The sequence below is a fragment of the Mirounga angustirostris genome, unplaced genomic scaffold, assembly GCF_029215605.1.
Source record: "Mirounga angustirostris isolate CCGP_5_RB_7025 unplaced genomic scaffold, mMirAng1.0.hap1 SCAF_4, whole genome shotgun sequence".
Taxonomy (NCBI): Eukaryota; Metazoa; Chordata; class Mammalia; order Carnivora; family Phocidae; genus Mirounga; species Mirounga angustirostris.
The window spans coordinates 182,869,078-182,891,840 of record NW_026991712.1 but is presented as its reverse complement, the minus strand read 5'-3'; the positions used below and the strand labels follow the sequence as shown (position 1 = coordinate 182,891,840).

At 44.3% G+C, this 22,763-nt stretch overlaps 1 protein-coding gene across 3 annotated transcripts in view; it reads left to right on the top strand.

Moving 5' to 3' along the window:
* UBE4B (ubiquitination factor E4B) overlaps positions 1–22,763 on the top strand; it is a 123,819-nt gene that overhangs the window by 17,339 nt on the left and 83,717 nt on the right. For all 3 annotated transcript variants that reach the window (XM_045898733.3, XM_054513148.2, XM_045898735.3), the window contains exon 2: positions 22,212–22,398. In XM_045898733.3, coding sequence (XP_045754689.1) covers positions 22,212–22,398 — 187 coding nt within the window. The remainder of the gene's footprint in view (positions 1–22,211; positions 22,399–22,763) is intronic.

Genomic DNA, 22,763 nt, shown 5'->3' with positions numbered 1-22,763 from the left:
CGGCAGAGCGTGGTTAGGCCTACTTAATGTTTTCCACGTTATTGATCAGGCAGAAATTATTGGTGTGAGCAATTGTTGCAGTTTATAAAACTCCTTGTGATGAAAAAAATAGAATCACTGGATTACATCAGAGATTTGTAAGGGCCACAGCCTTTTTTGCTCTGTAAGGAAATACAGTTCATAGTCTGTTTCTGATGACAGTAGGACCATTTCTTTGGTTCTGTTGCAGCCAGGGCAGTAGGAGTTCAAAAGATGACAAGTTTGAAAGTTGTGTGGTTTGCTAGTAAGTGCTAGAACTTGGCCTTTGTAAGAATTTTGTACTTTATTTTTGAGAGATTTATTCAACTAGAATAGGACTTGTGGAGGAAGTAAGGTAACTTGCCTTGTCTGCTTTCCTTTCTCAGGGAAGGGAAACATGGCCGGCAACTGAGGGCATGGGGGTAGAGAGAGGCGCAGGAGTACGGGGAGGACTGTCAGATGGATGTAGGGTGACCATAAAATGGTCACATCCAAACTAGGACTCTTCTGAGAGGGAGAATTAGACAGGAGCCCCCAGAGTCCCCCTGCCCTCTGTGACACTTTGGGGCTGGTGGGAAGCATTTGGATAAAAGCACTAGTTGCTTTATAAAGGTTTTGATTTGGGGGGGTCAGTCCTGGACATGGTCATAATATCTTTTGGAGGAGAAATCAGCCTCTTGGTAACTTCGAGTCACCGTTGTTTGAGCTGGGTGAGTAATCTGGGAAGGAAGGCAGATGATTGGAAAACCAAGGTTACAGAGGTGACAGTGCTCCTGTGTTCTCTTCCCACTGTGCCCTGGTGTGTCCCGTGGCAATTCTCAGCTGACTGGGGGCCTTGGTCCTTCATTTGTCAGCGTGGGCAAGGGGGTCGGGGGTGTTAGATTCATGCGTGTCAACACTGATGGTGCAGTTACAGGATAACAACCAGTCGCCTGTTCCTCTCTTCTGATGTCTCCCTTTTCATGCTAGCAGAGGCCAGGTTAGACTGCTATGCATTCTGCAATGAAATGTAGAGGCAAAAATAAAAAGGAAAATAGGAAGCAGAAGGTAAAAAGAAAATCTTTGTTCAGAATCACACTTTCCAAGGATACTTTTTTTTTTTCTAGGTTAGGATTTATTTTTTTCCAAGCTAAATCTTCTTCTTCTTCTTCTTCTTTTTTTTTTTTAAGATTTTATTTATTTATTTATTTGACAGAGAGAGAGAGTGCACACAAGCAGGGGGAGTGGCAGGCAGAGGGAGAAACAGGCTCCCTGCAGAGCAAGGAGCCCAATGTGGAACTCGACCTCAGGACCCCTGGATCATGACCTGACCTTAACCAATTGAGTCACCCAGGCGCCCCCAAGCTAAATCTTCTAATGCTATTTCTTTCTCTTAGAATCACAGATTTTTAGAACTTGAAAATATTTTAGAAATCTTCATAGCCTACATTCTTCACTCAAATTGATTTTTTTTTATTATAAATTCAGTAGCATAGATTCACTGAGTTCTGTGTGATTCTTTATAAGAATATTTCCAAATCAAGAATTAAGGCAAGAGCAAGAATTACCTGTAATCCTGTTATCCAGAGGTAATCATTGTTAATTTTTTGGCCTATTATTTTTTGGTGTTCCATTATTTTCTCTGTGTGTTGTTAATAAACAAAATTCAGCGGAGTAAGTTTAAAGATCAGGTTGGCTTTATTCATTGAATCATGAATCGGGCAGCATCCCATCTAGCAAATGGAAAGGAGTTCCCAAGAGCCAAACAAAATGGCAGACTTTTATGGGCAGAAGGGGTTTAGGAACAAGGAAAGAGTAGAGCACCTCATCTTTCTGTGGGGGCCAGAAAGGGTCTGTCAGGCAGATCACCTCCCTAGTGCTGTCAGGAAATTCCACGTTTACTGGTTTAAGATTATGCTCCCAGGAGAGGTTGAAACTGCTGTTAGGTGAGGTGTGAGTCTTGTTTTGCTGATATGGGGCTTAGTACAAGTGACTCCATTATGGGCCCGTTGTCTCTCTTTTTTAACTGTGTATATTTGATGTACTCCCACTGTTCCTTACTCCTATATCTCTGCTCTTCCTGAAGCCCTCCCTCCCTGAGCATGACAAGCTTGCCCTCTTTTAAGACTCAGCTGCCTTGTCACGTTCCCCTGGAACCTTTCCCTCAACACCCCACATTCCTGCAGGCCCCCACTCTGGGGTTTGGCTTCACTTCTGCTCTTACCATATTGCATTAGAGCAATCTGCCTTTGTGTCTGTTTCCCCTACTAGATTGACAGCACAGAATAAGTCACATTCATTTTTAATTTCCAAAGCCCATTTATTTCTGCCTGAAACATTGGGGCTTGGCTAAAGTTTGTGGAATCAATGAATAAATCATTTGAATCATATCGTATGCAGTTTTATATATTGCATTTTAACTTAACATCGAATTATAAGCATTTCCTTGCGTCCTTACAAATTAAAACACCAATTTTAATGGCTACAGGTTTTTCCATCATTAGGTATACTGGTTAAGTTTTCCCCAAATGTAGGAAATTCAGGTAGTTGTCAGTTTTTTTTTTCTGTTTTTTTTTTTTTTTTTTTATGATTTTATTTGGGGTGCCTGGGTGGCTCAGTTGGTTAAGTGGCTGCCTTTGGCTCAGGTCATGATCCCAGGGTCCTGGGATCAAGCACTGCATCGGGCTCCCTGCTCAGCAGGCAGTTTGCTTCTCCCTCTCCCTCTGCCCCTGCGCAAGAGAGAGAGCATGAGCGGGGGGCGGGGCGGGGGGATGCAGAGGAAGAGGGAGAAGCAGGTTCCCCGCTGAGCAAGGAGCCCTATGTGGGCCTCAGTCCCATGACCCTGGGATCATTACCTGAGCTGAAGGCAGATGCTTAACCATCTGAGCCACCCAGGCGCCCCAGTTTTTTCCTTTTTAATATATATTTTTTAAAATGTTATTTATTTAGTTTTGAACTTTTTAAAAAAATTATTTTTATTTTTATTTATTTAAGTAAACTCTACTCCCAATGTGGAACTCAAACTCACGACCCTGAGATCAAGAGTCACTTGCTCAACCAGCTGAGCCAATCAGGAACCCCTCTTTTTAAATATTATATCTGATTTTGTGATGAAGCTTTGTATATGAATCTTTGAATTTCTTTTTTTTAAGATTATTTATTATTAGAGAGAGAAAGCGCATGTGAGCGAGAGCGTGCGCTGTGGGGAGGGGCAGAGGGAGAGGGAGAGAATCTCAAGCAGACTCCCTGCTGAGCGTGGAGCCCGACATGGGGCTCCATCCCATGACCCTGAGATCATGACCTGAGCCAAAACCAAGAGTCAGATGCTCAACCGATGGAGCCACCCAGGTGCCTCTGATTTTCTGATAATTTCCCTAAGATTTCTGGAAGCAGAATTACTGAATAGAGGGTATGATCATCTTTAAGGACTTTTCTAGAATGTAGCCAGATCGCTTTCTAGAAGAGGGGTAGGGCTACTACCTCAGTGTCAAGAGGGTGGGTAGTGTTTTGGAGGGCTAGTATTTTTGACATCACCTCTTTGTGATCCAGCGTCATTTTCTGAAGATGCAGTGATGCCGGCCTAGTGCCGCACCTGTGTGGGGCTCCGTCCGAGTCTCAGTTAGGATTAGGGTAAGAAATAGGCTGTGAGGAGATGTGAAGAAAAATCATTGGAAGGAAAATGTAGTGTCAGTGGGCTACTTTTCTTTGTATGTTAATTATATTACAGAACGACTGACTTTGATCTCGTCATTTGTTTTCTTTTTCTTTTTTTTAAACCATTTACTAATTTTTTCTAATCTAACACTTATGACAAATTACCCTTTTTCCTGGCCTATTCTTGAAAAACGTGTTTTGTTTTGTTTTGTTTTTTGGCATGCCAGAAATGGTAATAATGATAGCAATAATAGCTAATGTGTCCAGCACTTAGGATGTGCTAAACACTTTACATGGGCGATAACTATTTGACCCTATGAAGTGAGGTTATGGTCAGTGTTTTCATTTTATATGTGTACAAGGAAAGCGATACTCAGTCACTTGCCCAGGTCACCCAGCCATTGCTGGTGGTCGGTTGAGCACTCCCTACCTGCCTGACGTCCAGAAAACAGGGGTCTTGCTAGAGCAAGAAGGAGTCTTTTTTTTTTAAAGATTTTATTTATTCATTTGACAGAGAGAGAGATAGCGAGAGCAGGAACACAAGCGGGGGGAGTGGGAGAGGGAGAAGCAGGCGGCAGAGAAGCGGAGCAGGGACCCCGATGCGGGGCTCGATCCCAGGACCCTGGGATCATGACCTGAGCCGAGGGCAGACACTTAATGACTGAGCCACCCAGGTGCCCCAGCAAGAAGGAGTCTTAAGCAGCCAGAGTTACCTAGGAAGACACGAGATACGTGTCTTTGCCCTTCCACTGCCCTCCAGGCTGTTCTACTGCCCTCCAGAAATATTAGAAGTACCCACCTCCCCCAGCCCCCCACTTTGCTGAAGGGACAGCCCCTTCACATTCCCTGCAGGTTACATTGTCTTCTGCTTTTCAAAAGAAATCATAGTAGTCGGGCACTTGTTGCCTATTCCTTTTATCTCCCTCCTTCATTCCCACTGACTTCTTTCCATTTTCAGGGCATGAAGCCTGCCTCTTCCTAATAAAAATAATAATTGTGGTAGTGGTGGAGGGGAGGTATTTATGGGGTGCCACCCCCTGTTCTAAGTGCTGGATTTTTATCTCTGCTCTGTAGGGCAGCGTCTTCATCGGTGTTCGTTCTGTCCCCATCTTGCCCTGTGCCTGGCTTTCTTGGTAATCATTCAAACTTCTGCCTTCCTTCTCTACTCCTTTTGATTCAGAAGCTCTCCAGTTCACTCCGGTTGTAAAAACAGCAAGATGCCACCTTTGGTCCTGCCCTCCCCTCTAGCTGTCGCTTTATCCCTGTCCTCCCCTTTCACAGACCAGACCCTTACAAGAGTGGATCTCCCCGCCCCCTCATTTTCCAGTGCCTTCCCTCCTTGTGCTCTTTTGGATGCTTCCCCCTTCATCACTGCATCCACACTGCTCTTGCTACGATTGCCAGATCCCGGGCACTTCTCAGAACATGTCCTTTAGCCTCTCTTCAGCTTTTGACCTTGGCGATCATGGTTTTTGGCAAGTATCTTCTGGATGCCATGGGTGTATGGCTTTCTTACTTTCCTGTCTCCATCGCAGACTGCTCTTTCCTGATACACCCTAAATGATGTTTCTCAGGACTCTATTCTTGGTCCTCCTTTCGTTTCCTACCTTCCAGGCGCATTTGTTGAATGAATGAATGACTAGCCTGTTTGGGGGCATTCGTTTTATTTATTCCCCAGGTACTGTGGTCCATGCTGAGTTCTGAAGTGCTCAGGAGATAGCAAAGTTCTGCCCTCTTGGTACCTGTAGTTATCTGCCAGTACGTACTGTACTAAGTAGATACTGAGTACTCCCTCAAATCCCCTCGATGGTCCTATCCCCTGCTTGAACTGTGCACCCAGATCTCCAGCTTCCCCAGCTTCTCAACCTGTGGCGCTCATACACGTGGCTCTGCTTGGGGGTGTCCCTGGAAAGCCACTAAACCTCACCGTGGCTCAGTGCTTATCGGGAGTAATGCTGGGCGCATGTTTTTACAGCGGATTGAATGAAGGCTCTGCAGCCCATGCATGCCCCGAGAGAGTAGTTTTTATTTATTTATTTTTAATTTAATTTAATTTAAGATTTTATTTATTTATTTGACACAGAGAGAGAGAGAGAGCGAGAGAGAACACAAGCAGGGGGAGTGGGAGAGGGAGAAGCAGGTTTCCCGCTGAGCAGGGAGCCCGATGTGGGACTCGATTCCAGGACCCTGGGATCATGACCTGAGCCAAAGGCAGATGCTTAATGACTGAGCCACCCAGGCACTTTTTTTTTTTTTTAAGATTTTATTTATTTATTTGAGAGACAGAATGAGACAGAGAGAGAGAGCATGAGATGGGGGAGGATCAGAGGGAGAAGCAGACTCCCTGCCGAGCAGGGAGCCCGATGCGGGACTTGATCCCGGGACTCCAGGATCATGACCTGAGCCGAAGGCAGCCGCTTAACAACTGAGCCACCCAGGCACCCGAGAGAGTAGTTTTTAATCTTTTTTAGAAAGGGACCTCTTTGAAAAGCTTATGAAAACCGGAGGCCCTCCTGACCCTCCGGTTTTGAACCTGCCCTTGGTACTCTACCTTAAATCAGGCCACACCAGCAAAGCTGATGTGTGGATCTCCTCATTGGGGTGCCACCCCCTGTGTGTCCCTCTAAAATTGCTTTTTCTGAATTGTACTGTGGCATTAAGCCTCTGCAGATACTGATACGTGGTTTGTGTTGTCAGTCACACATATGTTGATACACATGTGTAATGTGTACGAACCTCACTTCTGGCTTAGTCTTATCTTTTGTGTCCTCATTTTACTTCTGTCCTAATATCCTTATCTATTTGATTTTAAGTTAAATTAAAAATATTCTTATGTGTTGTTAATCCCTTTGAATCTAGTCGCTAGAACAAGGAAATGGAAACCATTTCCATCCATCCGTACATACGGACATCCATCCATACGTACATACGTACATCCATCCATACGTACATACATACATATGTACCTCTGTACATCTATACCTTACCGTGTCACTACCTGCCGGGCATTCTGTTTGGGTGTTCTTACGGGCATCTCACCCCAGAGTGTAGTCAGAACTCACCTTCTCTTCTCAAAAATCTCCTTCTACAGCCTCAATTTTAGGGAGTGGTACCAACCACTTAGGCCTGAAATCTAGACTCCATCCTTCCTCACATCTCACTTGCAAATAATGATCAAGTTCTGTTGAGTGAACACATGAAATATCCCTGGAACTGTCCCTTCCACAGTCCCCATCACCCAGGCTTGCTTTGTCCCGCCCCAGTCCATTCTCCACATAGTAGATACAGTGATTCGTTTTCAAAGACAAATCTGATCCAGTTATTCCCCTGCTTAAATCCTTCAAAATCTCTTCCTCGCCTTCATGAAAAAGTTCAGTTAGGATGGTATTCAGACCACACCATGAGCTTGTCTCAGCCTGCCTCGTCGTGGTCCTACACACTTATCCTTAAACAACTCAGAATTCCCTAAAACACTGTGTTCTCTCAGCTTTTGACAGTGCTCCTCTGTCCTTTCATCTAACTCCTCCAACCTGTCCTGAAGAAGAAACTCCAGTCAGGTGACGTGTATGCGTAGCATATGAGTTTGTATGTTGCTCGATTTTCAAAATCACTGCCTAGGATGATTTGTCATGACATTAATATATAGTCGGTATAAGTGAATTTGAATCCTGAAAACCCACTAGTGAGAAAAGGGAGGTGATACTGTGTGCACAGATTCCTGAGAGTACCTCTGGGGAGTTGAAGTAGTTATACACATACAGTAAGTAACAGAATGGCTTATCGAGCTGAGGCAGAAACTGAGATTTATTTTAAGGATGCAGGGGTCTTCGGGGCACCTGGATGGCTCAGTTGGTTAAGCGTCTGCCTTCGGCTCAGGTCATGATCTCAGGGTCCTGGGATCGAGCCCCACATCGGGCTCCCTGCTTGGCAGGAAGTCTGCTTCTCCCTCTTCCGCTCCCCCCTGCTTGTGTTCCCTCTCTTGCTGTCTATCTCTCTGTCAAATAAATAAATAAAATCTTTAAAAAAAAAAAAAAAAGGATGCAGGGGTCTTCTTTCGGAACCCAAGGACAGAAAGATGGCTGGGTCACAGGAAGAGACCAGAACCCAGAATCCAGATGCTGCCTTTGCCTTGGGTTTCTGCTTCGTGATACTCACGCCTTGTGTACCCTGCCCATTACCTTCCTCGTCCTCACTTAGCAGCCCTGGAGACCCAGCTTCGTGCCTACTCTGTGCAGCTAAGCCCAGCTGGAAAAAACACAAGCCGTGTTGGTGGATCTAATTTTTCCCTCAACTTTTTGCTCCGGGAATTTTCAAATCTGCAGAAAGGTTGACTGAGCCACCTAGATGCATCGGTGTTTGGTGTTGCCTTCTTGCACGTTCACTTTAGCTCTCTCTCTACGTGTGTATACCCGTGTGCGTACATATACACGCGTGTGCGTGCATGCATGCGTACGTAATACACATACCTGTTGGTTTGGGCTGAGCTGTTTGAAAGCGTGGAGAACCATAAAGCAAAGATGGGAAATAGGAGGTGGTAAGGGAAGGCCTCCCTGGGGAGGTAGCATTTGAGCCAAGAGCTGAGGAGGGGATGCTGGGCAGTTATCCTGGGGAGCAGTGTCCCCGGGGAGACAGAGGTAACAGTACCGTAAGTGACCCCTAACATCACGTATGTGGTGAATTAAAAAGAGAGTCTATTGTACCAGACTTTGTTCTTTTCAGATATTCACTGCCCCTTCCTGGGGGGAGGGTCTCTTTCTCCTCTGCCCTGCTGGCTGTAGGTGTGGTCGTGTGACTTGTCAGAGCCAATGAAATGTGAGCAGAAATGAATGTGTCCCTACTGGCCAGAACAGCCTGTGCCTGGTGGAGGCTCCTTTGTCATCCTGGCTGTCGGAGCGAGGATGATCTTGAGCAGAGCTGCACATCCACCTGAATGTTTTCAGGGCAGAGCAGGAAATGATGGTTTCATTTTCTTCTTCAGAAATTGTGGGAAAGGAGGAGATGGGAAAAAATAGGAATTTATTATGTATCATTGCCATTTTCATTTATGTATAATTTGCACTTAATAATATCCATTGTAATGTAAATATGCCCAAATGGAATTATTGTGTGTGTCCTTTTGCAACCTGCTTTTCCAACTTAATTTTAAAAAGTACTGTGGTAAAACACGTATAAAAATAATTCTCCTTGGGGTGCCTGGCTGGCTCAGTCGGTGGAGCCTGTGACTCTTTATCTCAAGGTTGTGAGTTTGAGCCTCACAATGGGTGTGGAGATTGCTTAAAAACAAAATCTTTAAAAAAGAAAATCCTCTTTTTTTTTTTTTTAAGATTTTATTTATTTGAGAGAGAGAGAACACATGAGAGGGGATAGGGTCAGAGGATGAAGCAGACTCCCTGCCGAGCAGGGAGCCCGATGCGGGACTCGATCCAGGGACTCCAGGATCATGACCTGAGCCGAAGGCAGTCGCTTAACCAACTGAGCCACCCAGGCGCCCGAAAATCCTCTTTTTAAGAACAGGAGATCTTGAAGTAAATAGAAAACCCGTTGGGGGGGGGGGGCGCTGCTCAGCAGGGAGCCTCCTTTCCCCTCTCCTTCTGCTGCTCCCCTGCTTGTGCTCGCTTGCTCTCTTTCTGTCAAATAAATAAACAAAATCTTCAAAAAAAAAAAAAGAAAACGCATTGCTTTCTTTTAAAGATACAGCAGTATTGAGCTCCCTGTGTATGCACATGCGTATGCACGCATCTTTAACCTCCCCATGAAGCGATAACAGATACCCCAGACTGAGTTGGGGTCTGAGTTGCCCTCCTTTGTGTCTTTTCTACTGTTATTACATCTTATGCAGACCTCGTCGTGCTCTATCATAATTGTTGGTTTTCGTCCATGTCTCCCCCATGGATCTGGAAATCCTTGAGAGTGGGGATTACGGCTCAGGTGTTGTCTTATCTGGACTTCCTGCTACAGTGACTTCAGTGCACTTAATAAACCAATAAAAGACTGAATATGGGGGCAAGATTATGTTCATATGTCATTTTTGTTTGTTTTATTTGCTGGTAATCCGTATACTTTGGACCAGAAAATAGAAATGTTCTTTGAGTGTACGCACTCATCAAAGAGGGAGCTTACTAATACTCCAGTGTTGTTAGAGTTGAACACAGTATCTGAAATACTAACATTAATATATAAATTCATGAATTCGGGGCGCCTGGGTGGCTCAGTCGTTAAGCGGCTGCCTTCGGCTCAGGTCATGATCCCAGGGTCTTGGGATCGAGCCCCGCATCAGGCTCCCTGCTCAGCCGGAAGCCTGCTTCTCCCTCTCCCACTCCCCCTGCTTGTGTTCCCTCTCTCGCTGTGTCTCTCTCTGTCAAATAAGTAAATAAGATCTTAAAAAAAAAAATTTCATTAATTCATAACTGATAATGAACAAGTACTATGTCCTCAGGGGAGTGAGGCTGCCTCTATATGAAGATCACTGTAACCTCAGAAGGGATTTTCTGCCATAAAGATCAGTGGGTTGTGGTTAACATCAGGTACTCCAGAGTTAGACTGCCTGGGTTCAATCTCCTCTTTCATTTTCTAGCTGTGTTACCTTGAGCGAGTCATCTAACCTCTCTGAGTTCAGTTTCCTCATCTGTAAAATGGAAAGATAAATGTACTGATTTCTTTGGATTATTAACTAGGTTTATAAACTGAAGCCCTTAGAATAGCATCTGGCGCATGGTTTAAGGGTTGGGTAAGTGTTAATCATATTATTATTTTTTTTAATTTTATTTTATTATATTACTTTAGTCACCATACATTACATCATTAGTTTTTGATGTAGTGTTCCATGATTCATTGTTTGCGTATAACACCCAGTGCTCTGTGCAATACGTGCCCTCCTTAATACCCATCACCGGGCTAACCCATCCCCTCACCTCCCTCCCCTCTAAAACTCTCAGTTTGTTTCTCAGAGTCCATAGTCTCTCATGGTTCGTCTCTCCGATTCCCCCCCTTCATTTTTCCTTCCTACTTTTTTTTTTTTTTAACATATAATGTATTATTTTTTCAGAGGTACAGGTCTGTGATTCATCAGTCTTACACAATTCACGGCGCTCACCATAGCACATACCCTCCCCAATGTCCATCACCCAGCCACCCCATCCCTCCCACCCCCCTCCACTCCAGCAATCCTCAGTTTGTTTCCTGAGATTAAGAGTCTCTTATGGTTTGTCTCCCTCTCTGGTTTCATCTTGTTCATTTCTCCCTCCCTTCCCCTATGATCCTCTGTCTTGTTTCTCAAATTCCTCATATCAGTGAGAGCATATATATGATACTTCTCTTTCTCTGAAGTGTTAATCATATTATTAAAAATTACTGTTTTGGGGCGCCTGGGTGGCTCAGTTGGTTAAGCGACTGCCTTCGGCTCAGGTCATGATCCTGGAGTCCTGGGATGAGTCCCGCATCGGGCTCCCTGCTCGGCAGGGCGTCTGCTTCTCCCTCTGCCCCTCCCCCCTCTCATGTGCTCTCTCTCATTCTCTCTCTCTGAAATAAATAAATAAAATCTTTAAAAAAAAAAATTACTGTTTTATCTTAGAGTTTCCAGCACCCTTCTGGAAGTAGTTGTCAGTGACTAGCCTAGAAAACTTTATTATCTGAGTACTCAATTAGCTTCCTATTTGCAGGAGAGGAGGTAATGGGATTGTATTGAGAAGTAAGGAGATAATTACTTGTGTTCAGTTGAAATCTTTAAAGGAGAATTTAAGTCACTTCTTGCCATAATGTTAAAATTGAAGCAAAAAGTATTTTTGTAGGGGAACCTGGCTGGCTCAGTCGGTAGAGCATGGGACCCTTAATCTCAGGGTCCTGAATTCAAGATCCACATTGGGTATGGGGCCTACTTAAAAAAAAAAAGAAAGGATTTTTCTATATTTTTGGACTCATGTATAATAGGGTGACAGTAGCAGATTGAATTTAATATATTTTTTCAAATGGGGGAGGGATTTAGATGACAAGAATCTTAGAGCTTTTGAGTGAAAATTAATTTAAAATGGTGAATTTTTAAAAGGCAGCTGGTGAACTTTTGGTCACAGAGGTGTGATGTTCAGATTTGAATTCATTTACTCTGAGATACAAAACCAGCAATAATCAAAATAAGAGACATCTCCAGGGCACCATTCCAAAGAGTAAATATTCAAACGTGTTTATGTTGGAATTCAATTTTTTTTTAGTATTGAAAGATGCTTTTGTAGAATGACTATTTACTAAATTTAAAACAATGTTTTTTGGATTTACCGCTCCTCCCCCCCGCAAAAAAAACCCGCTAGAAATAAGAGGAACAGTTTGGCCCATCCTGTCAGAGTCTCTGCCCCACGCCACCGCAGAGGCCCTTGCTGTTTTGAACAGTAGCTGTTTTCAGTCTATTTTTAGTTGATCAGGAACATGAGAGTAGGAAATGCATCAAGATAGAACAGTTCTGGGGAAAGCCCTATTTTAATGTTACTTGTGAAATGAGGACTCAAATAGTCAAGACCAGAAAAACTCTAGAAATGAGATTTCATGATCTGTATGTTTGGGTTTGAGTTGTGGTTCAGGATATAAGTTGAAGAATTGGAAGTTCCTTTTTTATGCTTTTGGTATTTTTTCTTTGTGACATCTGGGAAAACCAAATCCTTTCAAAAAGGACTTGTTTAACTTAAGAGAGGTTATACCAATCTTATGTGCTTGGTGTTAAAAAAGTATAGTAAGCAAAGAGAAAAAAAGTTTAAGAATATTTTGATGTGCTGAGCTATTTTTAGTTTGTGTCTCATATGTTGTGATGTTCTGTTTGTGATGAAAGTGAGGTCACATCTCTTAATAGTCAAATTAATTAGATAAGCCCTTATACCTTCGGTTGCTCAAAGCCATCTCCTGGGGGTCTCCTGTCTAGATAGTCCCTGGGTCTTTGGGCTGCTAAACCAGTTCATGGCCACCCCTGTCATAGAAGGTGGTCAGTCCCCGGAAGGGCACTGTCCTCCGTTGAGTGCTGTGCAGGCGGCCCAGACTGCTGGCCCTTTCGTGGCTCCTTCTCCTCTTCCCAGTAGGTCTTTTAAGATGGTGGTGGGTGAGGACTGCTTTTATCAGTCACCTCCTACCAGTTCGTGTCATGCACGGACCTGCCTGTGTCCCTTACTGCACTCCTCTGTCTTCGTTAATAGTCCACAGTATATTTCACAAAGTCCTGATTCTTCACTCCTTTCTTTTTTCTTTTCTTTCCTTTCCTTTCCTTTTCTTTTCTTTCCTTTTTCCTTCCTTCCTTCCTTCCTTCCTTCCTTCCTTCCTTCCTTCCTTCCTTCCTCCTTTCCTTCTCCTTCCCCTTCTCCTTTGTGGAGTGTTGGAGGCAGGGATTGGGGAACACCAGTGCAGTGGAAATCTTTCTTGGAAAACTTCCTTCCTTCAAACCCATATTGCAGTGAGTCAGGACATTTATTCTATGTTTGTTTCACCCAGGAGAACATTTAAATTTAACATCTCAGGCTGAACTTGGCACCAGATTTAAAAGTGGCTTTATAGGGCGCTTGGGTAGCTTAGTCATTAAGCGTCTGCCTTCGGCTCCAGTCATGGTCCCAGGGTCCTGGGATCGAGTCCTGCATCGGGCTCCCTGCTCAGCGGGAAGCCTGCTTCTCCCTCTCCCACTCCCCCTGCTTGTGTTCCTTCTCTCGCTGTGTCTCTGTCAAATAAATAAATAACAATCTTAAAAAAAAAAGTGGCTTTATATTTTTTTTAAAAACAACATGTGTGCTTTTTCAAAATAATGATAATATAAATTCCTAAACACTAAATTTTATGTGCAAGACATTTTCTAGTACTTTTCGGGGCACCTGGGTGGCTCAGTCGTTAAGCGTCTGCCTTTGGCTCGGGTCATGATCCCAGGGTTCTGGGATCGAGCCCCGCATCGGGCTCCCTGCTCGGCGGGAAGCCTGCTTCTCTCTCTCCCACTCCCCCTGCTTGTGTTCCCTCTCTCACTGTCTCTGTCAAATAAATAAATAAAATCTTAAAAAAAAAAAAAAGACATTTTCTAGTACTTTTCATTTATTCTTTCATTAACTCAGCAACTATTTAGAGAGCACCTTCCGCGTGCCAGGTACTCCTCTCGGCACCGGTGAGACGTCAGAGAGAAAACAGAGAAGTCCTTGCATTAAGAAAGCTAGAGTCAGGGAATGGTGAATAAGCAGTACATAAACAACATCACGTATATAGGCGGTCAGACACGAGCCATGGAGAAAAATGAAGTAGAAAACAGGGCACAGATGATGGTTTTCTCACAACTCTGTGGAGGCTACAGTTTTTACCCCCACCGTACAGATGTGGAAACTGAAGCACAGGGAAGGTTAAGTGACTTACCTTTTTTTTTTTTTTTTTAAGATTTTATTTATTTATTTGACAGAGAGACAGCGAGAGAGGGAACACAAGCAGGGGGAGTGGGAGAGGGAGAAGCAGGCTTCTGGCCGAGCAGGGAGCCCGATGCGGGGCTCGATCCCAGGACACTGGGATCATGACCTGAGCCACCCGGGTGCCCCTATTTTTAAAGATTTTATTTATTTGAGAAAGAGGGAGAGCACAGAGGGAGAAGCAGACTCCCTGCTGAGCAGAGAGCCCGATGCAGGGCTCGATCCCAGGACCCCGAGATCATGACCTGAGCCGAAGGCAGACGCTTCACCGATTGAGCCACCGAGGCGCCCCAATAAACAAAATCTTTAAAAAAAATAGAATTGTATCATGTTGGAAACATAAAAAAGACTACATTTGACATTTAAGTTATGAAGAACAAGATGAATACCCACAAACCCGCTACCCACATTGAAAGTGTGCAGCCCAGCGAATTTTCATACAGTGGACACACCTGTGAAAACTAGTGTCATTTAAAAAACAAGACCATCACCGGCACCCTAGAAGCTTGCTCACGCGGCTTTTTTCTTGTTTGTGAACTTGATATAAATGGAATCATGCAATCTGTGCTTTTTTATATGTAGCTGCTTCTGCTTAATATTGTTTGTGAGAGTCATCCAGGCTCTTGTGTAGAACACCAGCTCATTCATTTGATTACTCCCTGGATTCCAGAGTAGGAATGTACCACCATTCATTTATCCTCACCGTAGTTTTTAGAGCACTTTTACATATACCACCCCATAACAGCTACCTGGGAAAGCTATTTAGGGCTGAGTTTATTATCCCTGTTTCCTAGCTGGGAAAGAGTTAAGTGTGTTATCCAAGATGACAGCAAGTGCGGCCAATCTGTGGTGGCACCAGAATGCAGGTTTCCTGACGGATCCTGGGTTCACGTCACTCTGCTGCAACCACATTTCCTGTTGCGTCATGCATGTAACACCACTGGGGTCTGTAGCCCATCTGTCTTCAGATGCTTCCATCTTTCCTTCTCTTCCTTGGCAGGGTGGACTCACTCCCCTCCCCTCTCCCCACTTATGCTCTTTTGTTTTTTTCTTTTTTCTTTTTTACAGTAAAAAGATCTCAGGAATCGGTACTTCCAGTCTCCCATTCTTTGTTGGACTTGCTCCGGTCAAGCTTTCAGCCCCTACATTCCATCAAAATAGGTCTTGATGAGGCCCTCAGTTCCCACCTCATTGCCAATTCCAACCGGCAACTCTTCAGTCTTCACATTGCTCAGCCTGTCCACAGAGTGATGTTAATCGCTGTTGAAAGTCTCTGACTGGTTCCTAGGAAGCCAGGGTCAGTTCTCCTGGTGAACCCAGAGGCCTCCCGACACCATTCTCAGTCTCCTCTATTGGTGACACCTCCCTTCCCCTCCCCCACTCCAGTTGTTGGTGTGTTGCCGGGCTTCATCCTCAGACTCCTGAATCACTGCACACAGGGCCTAGGTGACCTCATCCTGGCTCACGGCTCTTCGTGCTGTCTGGAAGCTAACAGCTCTCCAAGGGTCATCCTAACTTGCCCTCTCCTGCACATCAGATCATGTTTTCATTTTAATTGCTATTTATTTAATGACTGTTTATTTATTTATTTTTAAAAGATTGTATTTCTTTTTTCTTTTTTTAAAAAGATTTATTTATCTGACAGGACACAGCGAGAGAGGGAACACAAGCAGGGGGAGTGGGAGAGGAAGAAGCAGGCTTCCCGCCGAGCAGGGAGCCCGATGCGGGGCTCGATCCAGGACCCTGGGATCATGACCTGAGCTGAAGGCAGATGCCTAATGACTGAGCCACCCAAGCACCCCAAAAGATTGTATTTCTTTATTTGTGAGCGAGAGAGAGCACAAGCAGGGGAGGGGCAGAGGGAGAGGGAGAAGCAGACTCCCCGCTGAGCGGGGAACCGGACCCAGGACCCTGTGATCATGACCTGAGCCGAAGGTAGACGCTGAACCGACTGAGCCACCCAGGCGCCCCTCTAATTACTATCTTATACTCAATTAAAAAAATCATAGAATTCACACAAAGACAACTCCATCTGCATGTTTAATAATCATGTTTCTAGAATAACTTTTATCTCCTCCTTCCCTCCCATGTTTTTACCGTTGTCTTTGTCTCAGTAAACTGATTTGATAAGTTGCTTGGGCCCAGGACATTGGTGTCAGCCTTATTACCTCCTTTGGTTCTGTTCTACTTAAACATTTTTTTTCTAAAGATTTTATTTATTTATTTTGAGAGACAGAATGAGATAGAGAGAGCATGAGAGGGGGGAGGGTCAGAGGGCGAAGCAGGCTCCCCGCCGAGCAGGGAGCCCGATGCGGGACTCGATCCTGGGACTCCAGGACCATGACCTGAGCCGAGGGCAGTGGCTTAACCAACTGAGCCACCCAGGCGCCCCGGTTCTGTTCTACTTAAATCCAGTCCATCAGCAAATCCTGTGAGCTGGCGCTCTGCCTTTAAAGTATATCCCAGTTGACCACTCACCACAATTTTCACAGCCACCCACTTGAGTTTAGGTCGTCGGCATCCTCCTACGTAGCCTCTCTGCCTATTTCCTTTCTCCCCTACAGTTTATTCTCCATAGCAGCCAAAAGAATAATTTAAAAATGTAGGTTGAATTATGTCACTTTTCTGGTCAAAACCCCCTGGTAGCTTCCCAGTGTTTTCACCGTGGCCTACAAGGCCTCTTCATGCCTCCGATCTCATCATCAGCTGTTTCTTTCTTTCTTTTTTCTTAAGATTTTATTTATCTATTTGACAGAGAGAGACAGCAAGAGAGGGAACACAAGCAGGGAGAGTGGGAGAGGGAGAAGCAGGCTTCCCGCCGAGCAGGACGCCCGATGCGGGGCTCAATCCCAGGACCCCGGGGTCATGACTTGAGCCGAAGGCAGACGCTTGACGACTGAGCCGCCCAGGCACCCCTCATCATCAGCTAGTTCTGTCTTGCTCATTTTGCTCCAGCCACACAAGGCTTGCTGACCTTGAACATGAGTCAAGCACACTCCCACCATACTTCCCAGATACCTACCTGGTTTCCTTCCTCTCTTCCTTCATGTTTGCAGACGCCTTACCAGAGAGGCCTTTCCATCCACCTTATATAAAAATCACAGCACCCTCCCCCCAGCATGCCCTGCTGTCCCTCCCTCTCCTACTTTATTTCTCTCTAATGGTGCTCATAACCACCTGGCATTCTCTTTGTTAATTTGGCTATTGTGTTTTTGGCCTCCGCTAGAATCTGAGCAGCATGAGAGCAGGAACTGTTCAGTTTACTCTCCCGTACTTGATGAGTATTTGCTGAATGAGTGGCTATCTGAAGAGGCGTTAATGGCAGAAGTCTGAATCTCTGTCTGGACTTTGAATTTTCAGTTAAGCACTCTTCTGTGTGGCTTTACTGCTTCGCCTGTCCTGCTTCCCTGTATTACTTTTTCCTGTTGTTCAGTATGTACAGGGCTGTTATGTGCCTGGCACAGCACTCTGCTGGAGATAACACCAATGAAAGCAACATAGCCGTGGCTTTCTCTTCGAGCTTCCGTTCTACTAGGGAAACAGATGGTAAGCAAGACAATAAGAAATGGATAATGTAATGACAGGGGTGCCTGGGTGGCTCAGTTGGTTAAGCATCGGACTCTTGGTTTCAGCTCAGGTCATGATCTCGGGTTCGTGGGATCGAGCCCCACATAGGGCTCTGCCCTCAGCATAGAGTCTGCTTGTCCCTCTCCCTCTGCCCCTCCCCCTGCTCATGGGTGCATGGGCGTGCACGCTCGCTGTCTCTCTCTTTAAAATAAGTAAATAAATCTTAAAAAAACAAAAGAAATAGGTAATGTAATTACAGACCACGCAGAGTGCTTGAAGCTGTGATCGGAGGGCTACAATATCAATGAGTGTTTGCTAGATAAAGTGATCAGGGAAGTCCTCTAGAAGGAGGTGATATTTAAGCTGAGAATGGAAAGAAGAGAAAGAACCAGCCATGCCAAAAATTAGAAAAATTGCTTCTAGGCTTAAGGAATTGCAAGTGGCTGAAGGTAAGCTAGAGCTTAAGATGCTCTAGGAGGTGTCAGAGGGCCAGCGTGGCTGCCGCCTAGCGTGGCATACCAGGAGCCTGGAGAGACAGCCGGTGGCTCCTTAGGACACGGTGAGGACTTGGTTTTTAGTCCAAGTGCAGTGGGAAGCCATTGAATGGTTTGAGCAGGGGAGGGTGGTTTGTGTTTTTAAAGAATTACTGTGATTGCTGTGTGGAGAGTAGATTGTAGGGGAAAGTAGGATAACATGCTTTCTTATCACTTAGGATTTTATTTTATACTTAGATTTTGAAAATTGCCCCAGCCCTTGGCTACAGCTATTCTACTTTCTGTCTCTATGAATTTGACTACTCTGGATACCTTATATAAATGGAATCATACAGTACTTTTCTTTCTCTGACTGGCTGATTTCACTTAGCCTCGTGTCCTCAAGATTCATCTGTGTTGCAGCACGTGTCAGAACATCCTTTTTAAGGCTGAATACTGTTCCATTGTGTGTATGTGCCACATTTTGTTTATCCATTTATCCATTGATGGACACTTGGGTTGCTCTTGCTAATAATGCTGCTGTGAACATGGGTGAACAGCTCGCTGTTTAAGTCCCTGCTTTCATTTCTCTTGGGTACTTCCTAGGAGTGGAATTACTGGATCCTATGGTAATTCTATTTTTAATTTTTTGAAGAACCACCCAGCTGTTTAAAATGGTGGCTGCACCACTTGACATTCCCACCACTGGTGCACAAGGGCTCCAGTGTCTCCACATCCTCACAAACACTTGTTATTTTATGGTTTTTCGATGGCAGCCATCTTAATAGGTATGAGGTGTTATCTCATTGTGGTTTGATATGCATTTCAGAAATCTAAGACTTTGGAAGTGTTTAAAGAAAGGAATGTGGAGCCTTTGCTTTTACCAGGCCAGAGTGGACACAGAGAGATTCCTTGGGACCTTTCGCAGAGGGCCTGGTGAGAAAGCGTGGTGGCCTGGATAGGGTGGTGGCAGAGGAGCTGAGGGGAGAGGGTGGACCCAGGTCGAAGGAGCAGAGCTTGGTGATAAACTGGGTGTTTGAGGAGATGAGGGGAGGCGAGGAAACAGTGGACAAAAATCCTGGGTCTCTGGCTTGAGTAATTGGATCGGGAATTTCTGGTCCATGTTCCCCACCCTCCAACCCAGGTAAGTGTTCATGAAGCACTTCAGTCATTTCTTTCAGTGAGGTTTTTCGTCTCAGTCCCACTTCTCCCTTCGATGATTTGTGATGACCTTCACCGTTCGCCGTTCAGCTCAGGTCAGGGAGCGCTGAGCACCTGTTACAGAGCAGGTGTGATGCTTGACAGTAGGGAGATAAGGATGAATAGGAGAAGGCGGTCTGGCTCTCAGAGGTTTGGTCTCAGGACTCCTTTATGCTCTTGCGAAACCATGAAGAGCTCAAAGAGCTTTTGTTTAGGTGGGTTCTATTCATTGATATTTACCATAATAGAAATAAAAAGTGAGAAACCTAAACAAAATAATAAAAACATTGTATGTTAATATAAATAATATATCTTTAATGACAAAAACTACCTTTTCCAAAACAACATGTTTAGTGACAAAAGTTGACATTATTTTCACTTCTGCAAGCCTTTTAAATGTCCGATTTGCTAGAATACAGCCGAATTCTCATATTAAATTCCGTATTTAAGTTGTTGCAACATGACAAGTCACATAGTCTCTGGAAAACTCCACTGGACACTTGAGAATGAGAGCGAAAGAGGCAGATGTCTTAGTGATACTGTAAAAATGGCTTTGGCCTCAGCATACCCTCTGCAAGGGTCTTGGAGATCCCCAGAGATCCCCAGACCATTGGATTAGTGGTGAGGGCATATGCTCTGGAGCCAGATTACATGAGCTTACATTCCAGCTCTGCCACTTATAATTAGGCAAGGATATAACTTCTGTGCCTCAGTTTGCTCGTATATAAAATGGGCATAAGTACCCACAGAGGCTCATTATAGGGGTTAAATGAGTATGGATTTATAAAGTGTTGAGAACATTGCTAGAAGACAAAGTGCCACATCAGTGTTTATTTTAATTTTATTATTATTTTTTTAATTTGTAGTCTCTGCCCCCAACATGGGGCTTGAACTCACAACTCTGAGGTCAAGAGTTGCATGTCCAACCAACTGAGCCAGCTCCTCAGTGTTTATTTTTAATAATTAAGACCTGATCTTTCCTTCAAGGGATTTAATCTAGTGAAGTAGATAGATGAACAACCAGACAACTTGAGGATTTTGTGTAAGTTCGTTGATAGATGTATTTGCAGCAGGGGCATAGGAGTGGGTTTCTCAACTTTGGGGTCAAGAATCTTTGGTCCTTGGTTGTGTGAACAATAGAAGGAGCAGATTTTCTGCAGTGTTAGAATGACAGATTCTTAGTTCAGATGAGGTCCATCCCAGTTAGCATTTGTCGTAGGTTAACTTTTTCATCTTCCTTATTTGTAAAGGAATGAGTGGGAGCAGCCTAGTTGGTTTGCTTCTTTGATGCTTACGTAGAGCCAGAAGCCTGTCACAGTAGTTAGATGTCCTCACTGCCTGGGACAGCAGGTGGTCAGTGAGAGTTTATTGCCTGGTTATAAATTAATGATTATCAAAATGTGAGGAAAACATTTCTGGGATCCACTGGGATTTTGTGGTAGATATTTGTAATCACTGCATAACTCTGGGGTATTATTATAAGGAAGAAGTGGCAGATTATATTTTTATTGCAATTAAGTAAGACAAATTGAATTGCTTTGCACCTGAAAGTGATGGCAAAATTTGGCTCTTAGTGTAATGTTTGCTACTTTTGAAACTTTTGCTTTAGTAAATTAAGTTGGGTATTTTTTGAGAAACAAGACAGAGAATCATAGGGGAAGGGAGGGAAAAAATGAAACAAGACAAAACCAGAGAGGGAGACAAACCACAAGAAACTCTTAATCTCAGGAAACAAACTGAGGGTTGGTGGAGTGGAGGGGGGTGGGAGGGATGGGATGGCTGGGTGATGGACATTGGGGAGGGGTAGGTACTATGGTGAGCGCTGTGAATTATATAAGACTGATGAATCACAGACCTGTACCCCTGAAACAAATAATATATTATATGTTAATAAAAAAATAAGTGAAAAAATAAAATCTCACCTATTTAGGGGAGCCTGGGTGGCTTAGTTGGTTGAGTATCTGACTCTTGATTTCTGCTCCGGTCATGATCTTAAGGGTCATGAGATCGAGCTCTGCGTTGGTATGGAGACTGCTTGGAATTCTCTCTCTCCCTCTCCCTCTGCCCTTTCCCCCATCCCCTTCTCTTAAAAAAAAAAAAACACCACACACACAAAAAACAAATCACCTATCTCACCTATTTACAATAACCAAGTTACGTGGTTTTATTAAAATAACAAGCTTCGGGGTGCCTGGGTGGCTCAGTCGTTAAGCGTCTGCCTTCGGCTCAGGTCATGATCCCGGGGTCCTGGGATTGAGCCCCGCATCGGGCTCCCTGCTCGGCGGGAAGCCTGCTTCTCCCTCTCCCTCTCCCCATTTGTTGTGTTCCTTCTCTCATTGTATCTCTCTTTGCCAAATAAATAAATAAATCTTTAAAAAATAAAAAAATAAAATAACAAGCTTCAGTGTGTTTAAAAGTGTAGTATGGCAGATTCACGCTATCGGTTAAGGAAGTGTGATAAACAGGGATTGTAAGGCAATAAGATGTAGTTTTTATTTTTTTTCTTAAAATTTTTTATTTATTCATTTGAGACACACAGATACAGAGAGAGAGAGAGCATGAGCAGGGGGAGAGGCAGAAGGAGAGGGAGAAGCAGGCTCCCTGCTTAGCAGGGAGCCAGATGCGGGGCTCATTCCCAGGACCCTGGGATCATGACCTGAGCTGAAGGCAGACGCTTAACCATCTGAGCCACCCAGGCGCCCCAAGATGCAGTTTTTAAAAAGTAAGGTGGTAGTTTGTGAAAGTACTGGTATGCCAAGTTATTACTTGTCTTGAATGAGTCCTTTTTTCTCAAAGCGTATTTAGTTGTTAAGCTCTGGTGTGGTTTTCGATGCTTACTGACAACGTTAATGTTGTTCTCAGGCAGAATTGTGTTTCTGCGGTTGAGTTATAGAATGTCTTTTCTCCCCTCTTGTAGATCCGACGGAGGCGCCTTGCACGACTTGCTGGTGGACAGACCTCCCAGCCGACCACCCCGCTCACCTCGCCCCAGAGGGAGAACCCTTTGGGGCCTCCTATAGCAGCATCAGCCCCAGGCCCCTCCCAGAGCCTTGGTCTCAACGTCCACAACATGACCCCAGCTACCTCCCCAATAGGTGCATCAGGTAAGCCTCATTTTCATACCTGGGACACATTTATAATTTCAGTCATGGCTTTCTAGGAAGCTTATGGTTGTGACATTTTCACAGCAGGGTAAAATGAATTGGACAGCAGCTTTTTAAAATCCTGCAAGCAAAAAAAAAAAAAAAAAATTCTGCAAGCAGTAGTTTAAAAGATTAAGATCATTATATTGTGTTTTGTTAATCTCTATTCATTTTTATGGTGATCTGTTAAAACTAATTGTTTTCCTTTCCATAACTTTCATCCTTTGTTTCAAACAGAGTCAGGTCTTAATCTCTGATGGCAAGGCGATTAAGAATTAATTTGACTCAGCTGATTTTATGAGTTTGGTGCTTTTCTTTTATGATAA